The sequence below is a fragment of the Nilaparvata lugens genome, chromosome X, assembly GCF_014356525.2.
Source record: "Nilaparvata lugens isolate BPH chromosome X, ASM1435652v1, whole genome shotgun sequence".
Taxonomy (NCBI): Eukaryota; Metazoa; Arthropoda; class Insecta; order Hemiptera; family Delphacidae; genus Nilaparvata; species Nilaparvata lugens.
Genome location: NC_052518.1, coordinates 73,603,004 through 73,616,187, shown reverse-complemented (window position 1 = coordinate 73,616,187; position 13,184 = coordinate 73,603,004). Strand labels below are relative to the sequence as shown.

The following is a 13,184-nucleotide window of genomic DNA, read 5'->3' as shown; positions in this document are numbered from 1 at the left end:
GGTGGAGATTTCAATGCAAAGCACGTGCATTGGGGATCGCGCTTAACAACACACAAGGGAAAACAGCTCTATGAAGCAATGAGAGAGATGAGGTGCGAAGCTCTTTCAACTGGTAATTCAACCTACTGGCCCACCGATACGAGGAAAATCCCAGATCTTATAGATTTTTTCCTGACAAAGAATATATCGGTAAATTATTTGCATTTAGAGGATAGTTTCGATCTAAATTCGGACCACTCACCCATCATTTTGACTCTGAGTGATTCAATTCTACAGAAGGAAAATGCTTGTCCTGCGCTAGTCAACAGCCACACGGATTGGGATTGTTTCCAAAAGATTCTGGATGAAAGAATAGAGTTGAACTCGCCATTAAGAAACGAAGAACAGATTGATCGGGAGTTGGAGAAGTTTGTTACTGATATCCAACAGGCAGCATGGTGTAATACTCCACAATTCAGGAGAAGAACCACTGGAAATAATTACCCTGCGGAAATCAGAGAAATGATTGTGGAAAAACGAAGAGCAAGAAGGAGATGGCAGCAATCACGTTCCCCTCAAGACAAAAGAGTTTAAAACAATCTAACTCAAGAACTAAGGAGAGAGATTCAATGTATCAAGAATGAATCAATCAATAATTACTTGATAAACTTAACAGCAGAACGCAGTACAGGCTACTCACTCTGGAAGGCAGCTAAAAAAATAAAAAACCCCATTCATCAATCTCCTCCTCTCAAGAAGCAGAACAGACAATGGGCAAGGAGTAGTGATGAAAAGGCACAGACCTTTGCAGATCATCTTGTGAACGTTTTTCAACCAAACAACACAACTGAAGAAGACACTTCAGAAGCAGAGGAGAACATCTTACAGCCAAATCAAGAAATAATGTGTGTCACAGTAGAAGAGAGAGAAAAGGTGAAGAGGTGAAAAGAGAAATAAGAAATCTGAATAACAAAAAGACCCCTGGATTCGAAATGATAACTGGCTTAGTCCTCAAGCACCTACCAAGAAAAGCAATAGTAAAATTGACACACATTTTGAATGCCTCTTTCAGACTCAAATTTGTACCAGGAATATGGAAAGTAGCAGAGGTTATAATGCTACTCAAGCCAGGTAAAGAGCCACATGAAGTATCATCATAAAGGCCAATATCATTGCTACCTGTGCTTGCCAAGTTGTTTGAAAGGATTTTACTTGAGTAGGCTAAAACCAATAATTGAGAGACAGCACATAATTCCAAATCACCAATTTGGCTTCAGAGTGAAACACTCAACAATAGACCAAGTGCATAGGATTGTGAATGTAATAGAGAAGAGCCTAGAAGAGAAAAAAGTTTGTTCAGCAGCTTTCCTTGATATAGGGCAAGCTTTTGATAAAGTGTGGCATGAAGGTTTTCTTTTCAAACTGAAAAAAGTGCTACCAAAACAATTTAAAGATATATTAAAATCCTATCTGACTGACAGATACTTTAGAGTCAGGCATGAAAATTCATATTCTGATTTGAAAGAAATAAAAGCAGGAGTTCCTCAAGGAAGTGTTCGAGGACCATTTCTCTACTTACTCTATACCAGCGATATTCCCAGCCTTGATGAGAATACTACAGCAACATTTGCAGACGATACAGCCATATTATCAGTAGACAGTAATATTCATATTGCAACAGAAAAACTACAGATATCCATCAACAAAATTCAAGATTGGACTAGAAAGTGGAGGATGAAACTAAATGAAGCAAAGTCGATTCATATCAACTTCACCAATAAGAAGGACCTGCCCATACCAATAACAATTAACAACCAAGTTGTACCATATGCCAATGATGCCAAGTATCTAGGTATGACCTTGGACACAAAGCTTCGCTGGAAGGCCCATGTCAAGAAGAAGAGAGAGGAACTTGGAATCAAATATAAGAAGCTGTATTGGCTGATCGGTAAAAACTCCAACCTACAAATCCAAAACAAAGTACTTCTGTAGAAACAGATACTAAAGCCAGTATGGACATATGGTATACAACTTTGGGGGTGTACAAAGACAGCAACATCAATGTCATACAACGGTTCCAGAACAAGGTGCTGAGGAACATTGTGGATGCTCCTTGGTATGTCAGGAACAGCGATCTTCATAGAGCCCTGCACGTTGACCTGGTGTCCACCGAGATCCAGAGGCATGCGGATAGGCACGAGGGGCGACTGCACCAACACGACAACGTTGAGGCGATCCAGCTGCTAGACAATGGAGGGTTGGTGCCGAGGCTCAAAAGGAGGAAACCGTATGAGCTAGTGTAGTGCTTGTTCAACTAGTGTCCAGTGAAAGAGCAGAGCAGTGATTGAGTGAATCTAGCTTCTATAGTACAGTCATAAGTGTACATATTAATTAAACAATCAATATCAGTAAGAATATCTAATGAGATATTCGCTGTTAACATTTTCAAGTAGTATGTTAGGGTAGAAAAAAATAGCTCATTAGTCTCCAGACTAGATAGGTACAGTATTGACAATAAAAAAAAAATTAGGTAGTTTTCATCATTCGCAAAACAAATTTTCACGTGCAAAAACAATCAATCCTCATTCTTGAAACAAAAATACAATGAATTAAAAAAAAACATGTTATTTGATAATAGGAGGAGACACCTCTCTTAAAACCGGGCATAGGCTTAGAGCTGCTCTTTTTCTCTGTCTTGTTGGATGCATCCTAATTTTTTGTAATTAAATGTTATAGGAATATAATATAATTTTTATACTGTAACATTGTAATCATATCATAATGCTTCAATCAAGCTATGTTTGTAATTTAAATTTGTGTAGCTATTAATATGAATTTCTTTCTAGGGGAATGGTACACGAAAGGGAAACGGTGAATGCAAGTGCGATAATGGTTACGATGGTACACTATGTGATAAATGTGCAATAGGCTATTATGTATCATATCAAGATGAATTAAAACTCTTGTGCTCCAAGTGTCACACATCTTGCGATGGAGAGTGTACACAAGCTGGACCGAAAGGTAACACAACAAAATTAACATCTTATTCGTTTCAATCAACAATATCAGGGGACCGAGCTTCATTCAGAATGAGAATTCTCATAGAAAACTATTTGTTGAATACGGGGGCATTCCGAAAAGTGACCGATCTAACCATGGAGATGACAATTCTTGTAAACAAGAGCTAATGTATCACGTTGGTCATATTTGAACAGTTATTCACTGGAATTACAGCCATTTGCGTAGTTTTTGTGTTACAATATTGTGCAAATAATCTGAATTTTCTCACCAATTGCTGTATCCACCTAGCATGATACTTGGATACATTACTATCCATCCAGAGCTCAAAAATCAGTGGACTGTTCGGGCGGACTGTGCGAGCGTCTAAAAGAAACTTTGAACTGGTGATATTTTTAAAAGTTTTTCGATTTGTTTAGTATCAAGTTATCAAAATAAATACATTTTCTTAGGAAATTCTTTTTCCGATTATTAATTTTTGAGGTTTGAGCTTAAAGTTTAGACTTTTGGGGCAGATTATTTCAATTTCGGTAGTAGATAAATTCATGAAATTTTGAGGGTATATTTTTAATGGTATTGTTGATTGAATAATAATCCTCGAAATATCAATTTTTGAGAAAGTTTTATTTCAAAATGACCAAAAATAACTCAAGTAATTTCTAATCGTATTATGAATATTTCAATTTCAATCTATTTCAATTTCAATCTATTTCAATTTCAATCTATTTCAATTTCAATTCATTCCAGACAACTCAGTATTTTAAGTCTAGTATGAGCTGGATAATAAGCTAAATAATATATTATTATTTAATAATAATAATGATACATACGGTAGGGCTGCAATAGTTGATTCTCAGTAATGTGACTTCATCGTCTAACATCGACTGGCAAACGTATCCATGATAAAAAAATATGATTAGAAGGACTATATCATAACATATTAAATTATGGTAAAATATATTTTGTCTATGAATTATATAAGTCTATGAATACTTATTATGACAGTTGCTATTTCATTTTATTAGGTTGTTTGAAATGCAAGAGTGGCTGGATGATGAGTTCAGAAGGTGGTTGTCTTGACATTGACGAATGTATATCGGATTCTGGCAGTGGTCCTTGTTCTAATCAGCAGTTCTGCATCAATAAAGAAGGCTCCTATACATGTCTAGGTAAGTTGAAACATAGTTTTCCTTTTTCAAATCCCATCTATCTATACAAAGTTTTTCGAAAAGGACTTTTCAATTTTGAAAATTCATATAAATTTTATTAGGCAAGGTACAGAGCTGGTTCTGGTGTTATTTTAAAGGATAAAACTCCAAGGTTTTTTACTTAAAACTAAAGATGTTCTATGTGGCTTCCGTTGGCTATTCTGCAGACATCCCATCGGTTGTTGATTTATTCCTAGACTCACTAGCATTTCAGGTGTAACTTGCTCAGCAGCAGCGTAAATTCTTGCTCCAAATGCAGCTAGAGTGTTTGGCTAAGGAGGTACATACACCATAGTTTTTATGAAACCCCAGAAGAAAAAAGTGGAGAGGTGTCAGGTCTGGGTAAAGGGGGGGGGGAACATGCAATTGGCGCATCACAGCTGGACGGCGGTCATTCAGAAACTCCCGGACCTCAGTCAGATAGTGTGTTGGTGCGCCATCTTGCATAAAGAAAACATTTCGTTCTCGGTCATCCTCATCAATCTGTGGCATTGAAAATTGCTGCAAAATTTCAAGGTATAATATTCCATTGATGGTTCCCTCTTGGGAAAAAAGGGGCCTTACACATTCTAGACTTTTTCCAATTATTTTTGAAAAATTGCACAAGCTGATTTAACTCCAAAATAATAATAATTATTATTAATCGAAAATCCGATTGTCGTTTTCTGAAACGAACTATCAGATTTTTGATAGAGAAAATCTAATTCTCGTTTAATAATACTTATTCATTAATTAGTATTTAAACAAATGCAATTTCTAATTCATTTCCATCTGTTAACCCCAAAAGGTATGCTATTAGTTACAAACAAATCTTTATGTGATTGTTTCGTTTCTTGTCCTAATTCCAAATAAGTATTAGAAAAGTCAAGTTTAAAAACTTCTCACCACTTTTTAACGCTTGAAAAATCTTCTCTAACCTGGGCATCGTCAAGATACCTATTAAAAGTCACTTTATAATCTGCACGAAACGTAGAACAAAATTTGGTTTTAGAACAGGAACTAATGGCGTTCCCCATTTAGAGTTATTAACCATGGAATAACAACCCTCTAATCGGTCAAGTTACTTTTCAACTTTCTCTTTGAATGAAATAGTTATTTGTCTAGGTCTACATCTTCCTTCAAAGTTGAATTTACTTGTCTCAGCTTGTAATGGCCTAACTCATTCTTGCACAAATCATCAAATTCATCAAGTAATTCATATTTTTCTCATTACACATTAATATTAAAAATTTCAAAAACATTTACTTTAAATAAACGGATCAAGTCTCTGCCAAATAAAAGTCTCATCCTCTCTGACTACAATAAAATCAGTCTCTTTTTCAACATCTTTGAATTCAATCAAGCTCTTTAACTTCCCAACAGGAATAATTTCAGTACCAACATAATTACACGGGTTTCTAATTGTTCAGGTTTGGTATATTATGGTGAAAAAGCGTGTTTTCTGCTGCAAACAGCACTTTTCTCTCTTTTTCCGATGACGCCCCCACCATAAAACATGGACGTGCAATCTTCAACCAGATGTAATTTTAAAGCTTTAGGGATTTTCTACAACACTGTGCCAACAATATCAGTGTTTGTTTACTGTAACGACATTCACAGGGTGAAAAAGTAAAATTTTGTCCCCAAAAAATCAGACTTTTAGAGTTTGAAGTTATATTTACCATAGTATAAGCTGTTGGAATGAGATGAATCTTTCAAATATTGTAGTATGATTATTTTGGAGCCCCCAGATGGCTGAATTGGTCCGATAACCCAAACATTAATAGAATAACATACGATTTCATGAAAATGACATATTTTTGCCCCATCTTGTTTTTTCAAGATGACAAATATTTTTGAGATTGCCATCATAGATATTCTCTTTCTACACATCATCACGAAGAGATTGATAGCATTTCTACGTCTGTACCTTAAAGGAGTCATGAGTTACACGGTTTTCTAATTGTTAGGTTTGGCATATGGTGGAAAAAGAAGCGTGTTTTTCACTGCAAACAGTACTTTTCACTCTTTCCGATGCCGTAAAATATGAACTTGCAGCTTTCAATCAGATGTCATTTTGAAGCTTTGGAAATATTCTACAACACTGTGCCAATAATACTGTGTATGTCTACTGCAAAAACATATGCAGGGTGGAAAGTGAAATATTGTCCCCGAAAAAATTATGTCTCAAGTTTTTGAATTTAAATTGATAATGAAAAAAGTAGTCTAAATGAAAAAATTCTAACAAATATTATAGATTGAATAGTTCTAAACACTTTGGTGGTAAAATCAATCCGATAGCTCTCACAATAACTGAATAGCAAGCGATATAAAAATTTCTGTCAATAATAACCGCCATCTTGAATTTTTTAATGATGTCGAATATTTTCGTTGTTTACATCATCAATTTTTCTTATTTGGCTTGTTGTAACGAAGAGATTGAGACAATTTCCCGCGGTGTCGAGAATTTCTTGTAGCGTTTTCTAATAGTTTTTTTCGCAAATTCTGTCGAAGCTAAGTCCAGGTAACAGTTCAGAAATAAACTTGTCCTTCAAAATGTTGTTCAACCCCTCACCAAAATAGCAGTTCATCGCCTATTGCTTTGTACAAAAAGAAGGCTGCTTCAAATTATAAAATTTCAACCTTTTCCGATATACAGAAACAAATAGTGAAAATTGTTTCAAAAAATTGCACACTGTTCAGCGTATGTTTCAGAAAATGGAGATTTGAATCACACAAGTTACGTATTTTTCCATAAGCTGCATCACCAATAACTGTTAGTAAAACTGCCATTTTCGGCTGTCGTCAATTACATTTCCTAAAAAGAACATTTCCAGTCTTTCTGTGTACATTTTCCAATCACTGAAACATCAAAATCGGCCATTGTTCCAATATTTGAGAAAAATTTTACCTGGCTGGATTCCGCCGTGGAAACCATGATTGAAATTCGTTCAACTCGCAATTCCAAGGAAAACGAATTGTTCAAACGACAAAACAGGCACCATACCTGTAATCAAAAATATCACTGTGGTTCATCGTCTTATCACCAGTTTCTTATTTTTATCCTCGTCGCCATATATGTAGTATAGTGGAGCACAAATAAATACGATTTGAAATACTCCGTTTATGATGAATAAGTACAATCATAAAATAAAATTACAACTAAGATTAGAGAAAAACGCCATGCTTACCCCCGGAATGTTCACAACAAAGTATGCCCTTCTAACATATCGATATACAAATAATATTAATATTAAAATATCGATTTTACATTATCGATATATAACAAGTGCTCAATCTATTTCATAAGTATTTACGTTTATTTCATTAAAAATAAACTAAAAATGTACAATGGTATAAATCTTATGGTTTAAATTGAAAATTTATGGTTTTAGCTTGTGACCCCGCATGTGACGGCTGCAATGGTGACGGCCCTGACATGTGCACCAGATGTGCACAAGGATTTATTCTCAAAGACAATCTCTGTGTTGGTGAGTTCATTAAGAAAACACATTATTTCCTATCAACTTTTGCTTGGCACAAACAATCTATACTAGCTCATACGTTTCTGAACTATATAGAAAAAGTATTCAACATTATCCTAAAAATTGTTGGAAGCTGCTAATAATGATAGTTTCATCTCAAATATTCTGTGTTTAGCATTAGAGTAGCTATTTTCATTCTCCAATATTAATTATACATCTTTGTAATTGGAAAACGTTTCATGATTATATTTTTCGACATGTTTCTCACATTGTATTACATTTAGGACGGAACAAATGTCAATGATTGAAATGTCATTGGAAATAGATGTTTAGAGCTTCGGAAAAATGAAATTTTTCGTTAATATTGCAGTATTCATTCTGAATCACTTCCAAATACAATCCTGATAAAATTACGTTTTCAAACTTAAATCTCAAAGAGATTTGAGGCTGAAAGATGAATGTTCAAGTTGATGTCGTGATAGTATGTTCTAGTTAACATTCAAAGATTAGTGGAAAAACATTATAATTGTTCCAATAATTATATTGTTTGGTAATAATATTTTGCACTGGATAGTAAACTTGTTATTCATTGATAGACTTATCTATTAGTTGTGTGTCCTACGTGCTTTATCATTATTTTTTGTGCTTAAATCATTCATTCCTATTGACATATTTATGCAAATGGTCCAAGGTGTTTTGCAAATATTTCTCTGGAAGAGGAAATAGATGAAAGTGAAAATGTAGGAATTTCCTGCTGGCATAATCCGAATATTCGGATATAAGTTGTATTTTGCAAAACATTTTCTAAGTTCCTGATTTTTTTGTAAATTTTCGAAGTTTGTTGATTACTATCATTAGTGATTTTTATTTGTAGATGGGCCAAGCTGGGATAACGAGGGAGCCGGTCAAACGACACGTTACATAACATATCTAGGGCTGTGCATAGCTACATTCATCATTTTTCAAAAGAACCCCATCATAGCTAGTTTCATTGGAATTCTGGTTGGTATCTATATAACAGTTTCAGAATATATGTTGGACACAGGTACTGTCCATAAATTGCTTTCATTTATTACAACGTTGTAATACGGTAGTATTTGTCCCTTACTACAATGATTGAGCCAATGCTTAGTTCTACACCGAAGATTATTACATGATTTTGAAGTTCTAATGGTTCAGAAAAGTCTGCTTGAGTTGGATTTTTATAAAAAAAATTATTTGATTGTGCAGTAAATATTGAATAAAATGAAAAGATTTAAATAGAGTGTACTTCATATAATATAATTAATCAACTTTGCATAGTAGAAAAATGTATTTAAAATTATATTCTAAACCTTGACTAGTCAAAATAAGTTTTATTAAGAAAATGATAATTTAGATGTCTACTAAATCCAGTTATTATCACTTCTGATACACTTCAAGGATCATTATAATGAAGAGAAGTGGTAACTTCGATATCTACCAAATTCAGAGATAATCACAAGTTTCTGATATAGTTCAGAGATCTAAGGTGCCACACTGTTTAAACTATTTAATATTGGGACAGAGTTTGGAATAGCCTGTAATTATGTTACATATTGCAATAGTGTGAAGTATCTAGTGCCTGGAATGATTTAAATTCTAACTTAGTTCATATGTTTAAAACGCATAGCAATATAAAAATATATAATGAACTACTGATATCCAACGCTTATATTACAAATTTTTATCATTAGTTGTTAGGTATAATTAATTGTTGAGTCAGACCAAAACTCATTCACATTGTGTGGAATTCTAATTATGTATGTAAATTTGAAGTTTGATGAGGACACACAAATAGAAAAGTGTCATTTTGAGACCAATTGAGATTAGTGTTTATTGTTCTGATAGGGATAGTTGAAGTAAGTACGAATAGTTGAAGTAAGATTACATGCCTCGTAGTTGATTCTAATTGATCAGCAAGTTTTTTATGATTCCAGTCAAAAGTACATAGTAAATAATCTAGAGGTGGATTCAAGTTCATTCTCTTTTAGGTATAAAACTGTAAATATTTTAAAATAGTAAACCATACTGTTTACTTCTCAGAATAATGCAGAGTTAGTGTTTAGACGATGTTTGGAAGATTTTAAGAATTTAATTGTTTTTCACTTACGAATATTTTACTATTAGTTGATCTCCCGATATACTTAGAATAGTATCCGCGAGATTCGAAAAAGTCGGATTAATTTATCAATTTCAATTTCGGTTTTTATTTTTTTAATTTTGGTACGGCATGTTCGCATCCGTATTCACTTGTGTACTTGAGAAAACCTGAACTATATTGATACAATACTTCCCCTTGTTTGTATAACTTGTTATTCAACTTTTGATAATATTCCACTTTTATAGTTATATATTTCATTCATATGCGTAGTTATTAATGGATATTTAGCTTGTCCAATATCCAATTGCTTATTAGATAAGACACTTCTATGATGTTCAAGTGAGAGGTGATTCATTTGAGATTTTTCTTTCAAAAGCTAATTAAATCTATATCATTATTGTTCATTATAATGAACAAGATGTACACTTTTCACGCAATATCTTTTTCGTGCTTGGAAAAAGAAGTTGAGTACATTGGTTGGAGCTGCAGCCACCTATAGCTATTTCGTGCTATAATCTATACTTTATTCACAAAAGTGAAAGACATTGTAAACAAACATGTGCGTGTGAGAGCGTATCTGTACAGCATGGCCGATAATTTCTCTGTATAGGGTCAGTATATACAAACTGTGATTGTAGATTAAGAACTCAGTCAAAAGTTATAGATACCTTTCAAAACTGATAATGAACTTTCAGTTATCAACAAATTCCGTTCGTAATTTTATTGAAAAGCGAAAATAGCCCAAACGCTATGAATATTATAAAACTCTTTCAAAATCATACTTGATGAAGAAATCAATCAAATCAACTTGATGCAGAAAAGAATCTTTATTATATTAGTCAATATAATACTTACGAACTGGTTTTTTATACTATTGTCTTTATTCACATTGGTAATGGTAAAACTTTAACAAACAGGTATGACACCAATAATTACGACAGCTGATTTTCCTCGTTCCTTCATTTTCCGATTCCTCCAACCTACTTTCTTCCAAATTCAATTGATTTTCAGTTATTAACCCAGAACGAACGCATCAGGTAATTTTTTAAAAAATACTGACCCTATTCCTTTCAAAACCTTAGATTATCTATCTGATGAAATTCAATTCTATAATAGATTTACTGAAATTAACTTATCTCAATTTTTTTATTTATATTTTGTGTGATTATTCTATATTCTATTTTTGAAATTATAGTTCAAAAGTTATCATTTTTATTGAAAGATATGTTTATTATTGGCGGAATTAATTTCCTATTGTAGATTCCAAATTTGATTTAAAATTACAAAGTTATGGCCACAGAACTTCTAGCAACATAAACTAATCAAGTTATTCAAATAATTCACACCTACAGAAACGCAAATTATAATTTTATTTTGTTTTCTATATTAAATAAGAATAAAGATTTTTCCGCTCCACCTTGGACTGTACATCCACCTAAACCAGCATGCTCTTAGCTAAGGATTTTATCTAAGGAAACACTGGAAGGAAATTTGTAACAGTGTTTCCAACTTCATTGAAAGCAATAAAATAACTGAAAAGTGTGATATTTATAATAGACAATTGTAGCTTTAGATGTTCAATGAGATTTAATGGAGATTTAATGCAGGTTTAATGGAGTGGTACGCTGAAGTACTTTTTAAAATTATTGGAAAGCATAAATATAGTTTATTTGTGGAAGTCTCTTCAACTGTTATCAATCAATAATGTTTAATCTATGACTATTTTGAAATCTATACAATCCATAATAGCGAAATGATTAGAATGATCCAGTCATGATGTAGAAATATATATGTATTGAATGTAGTTTACCGTTGACAAATGAGTAATCTGTTGAATAATTATTGATATTGTGGAACTATCCACTGAAAAACGTCTATTATTTGTAAATATCAGTTCATTTATTGGTTAGTATTCTGCTTTACCAATGCAGCTGGAGATGTGTTGGTTACAACACGTAACTGCAGCTTTGTAGATAATACGTGATTATTAGCAAAAAAAAAAAAAAAACTGTTACAAGTGGTCTGGTCTGTCTTTCAAACCTCATTTAAAAAAATGACTTTCAAATGAATCACCTTGGCGATACATTCTAAATATTTGTCGATAGCTAATTAGTTGTTATTAATATTATAGGTATTCGAATCAAGAGAAAAATTGTTGATTCGTCTATAGTTTTCTCGAATTATCTAAAGATGAGTGATAACACCATAAAAACTGATGGAAATTTACACCATTAACGCTTATTATTATTAAATCGTTAGTCCAGCTAACTGTGTTGTCTACAAGTTGTCATTAGAAAATTAGTAATTTATTAGTGGTAAGATTGGATTTTACTTGCTAATAGTGAATTGTTACTCAGCAGTAGGCTACTTATTACAGTTATCTACTTTGTATCAATGCTACTGAAAAAGCAATAGATTATTGTTGATGCTTGAGTCTTCCTCAGGAATTAAATATGAAAATGAAATAGCTAAATTCCGCAGGAATATGGTCAAATTCATTACATTTTTAGATTCTTATTAATGATAGTGTTTGAATCCATTTTCACAAATTTTAGCTGTTAGGTAATTTCCTTCAATTATAATTTTTTGTTAATGATGTGTAGAAATAATGTTATCTTTTTCAAAATAATGTTAATTGTATACAGTTTATAGCAGATAATATCTAGTTTTCAACATTAGTTTTTGCATACGATTTACTTGACACATCAAGTAAAATTGCATATTGAATGTAATATGAAAAAGTAACATTATCTCTTCCTTAAGGTCAAACCTAGTGGAGCGGTGAATGTAGAAGGTAGCTTAGAGTGTTGAAATAATACATGTATCTAAATGTAAATGTCTCCTCTTTCCCCCACCTTCTATCCTATTGTAGAATATTATAATAAAATAAATATCAAGATTGAGTATTTAACGTGTGTAATCTTCATCATAACATGTAGGAGAGAGAGAGTAATTCCAAATCAACAAACTATATAATATTATAACTAATTTATATCATGTGTTTTGCATGACATCTGGTATACTACACCCACCTTTACCGCTCTACTATGTTCAGACACATTTGAACGCATCCATTATTTTCAACACTCTCAGCTACCTTCTCTGATACACTATATTTTCGCTGCTTCACTATATTCTGGTCTATTGTTTAACTTAGAAGTTACTTCGGGTGATATTTAGTTTCAATATTAGTTTCTGCACACGATTCACCTTATAATACAAATTCACCCACTAATTACCTATTATCTATTGACTTTTTTCTTTCTATTTTATGAATTCTATTTCAAAGTTGTAATGGGAGATTGTAAGCTTTTTTTATATAGGTTTCAAGAGGCACGGCTTGAAGTGAAAAGTATTATTTATATTTTTTTCATTTTGATCACTTAAATATCA

The 13,184-nt window shown here is 32.7% G+C and overlaps 1 protein-coding gene across 2 annotated transcripts in view; it reads left to right on the top strand.

The window, feature by feature from the left end:
• The window catches only part of LOC111049063 (cysteine-rich with EGF-like domain protein 2), a 58,103-nt gene that overhangs the window by 34,955 nt on the left and 9,964 nt on the right, over positions 1-13,184 (top strand). Inside the window, exons 5-8 of one of the 2 annotated variants that reach the window (XM_039441603.1) lie at positions 2,826-3,000; positions 4,023-4,166; positions 7,580-7,675; positions 8,544-8,671. In XM_039441603.1, coding sequence (XP_039297537.1) covers positions 2,826-3,000; positions 4,023-4,166; positions 7,580-7,675; positions 8,544-8,671 — 543 coding nt within the window. Of the gene's footprint in view, positions 1-2,825; positions 3,001-4,022; positions 4,167-7,579; positions 7,676-8,543; positions 12,776-13,184 lie in introns of those variants that run through there. The other variant, XM_039441602.1, reaches the window with a different exon arrangement.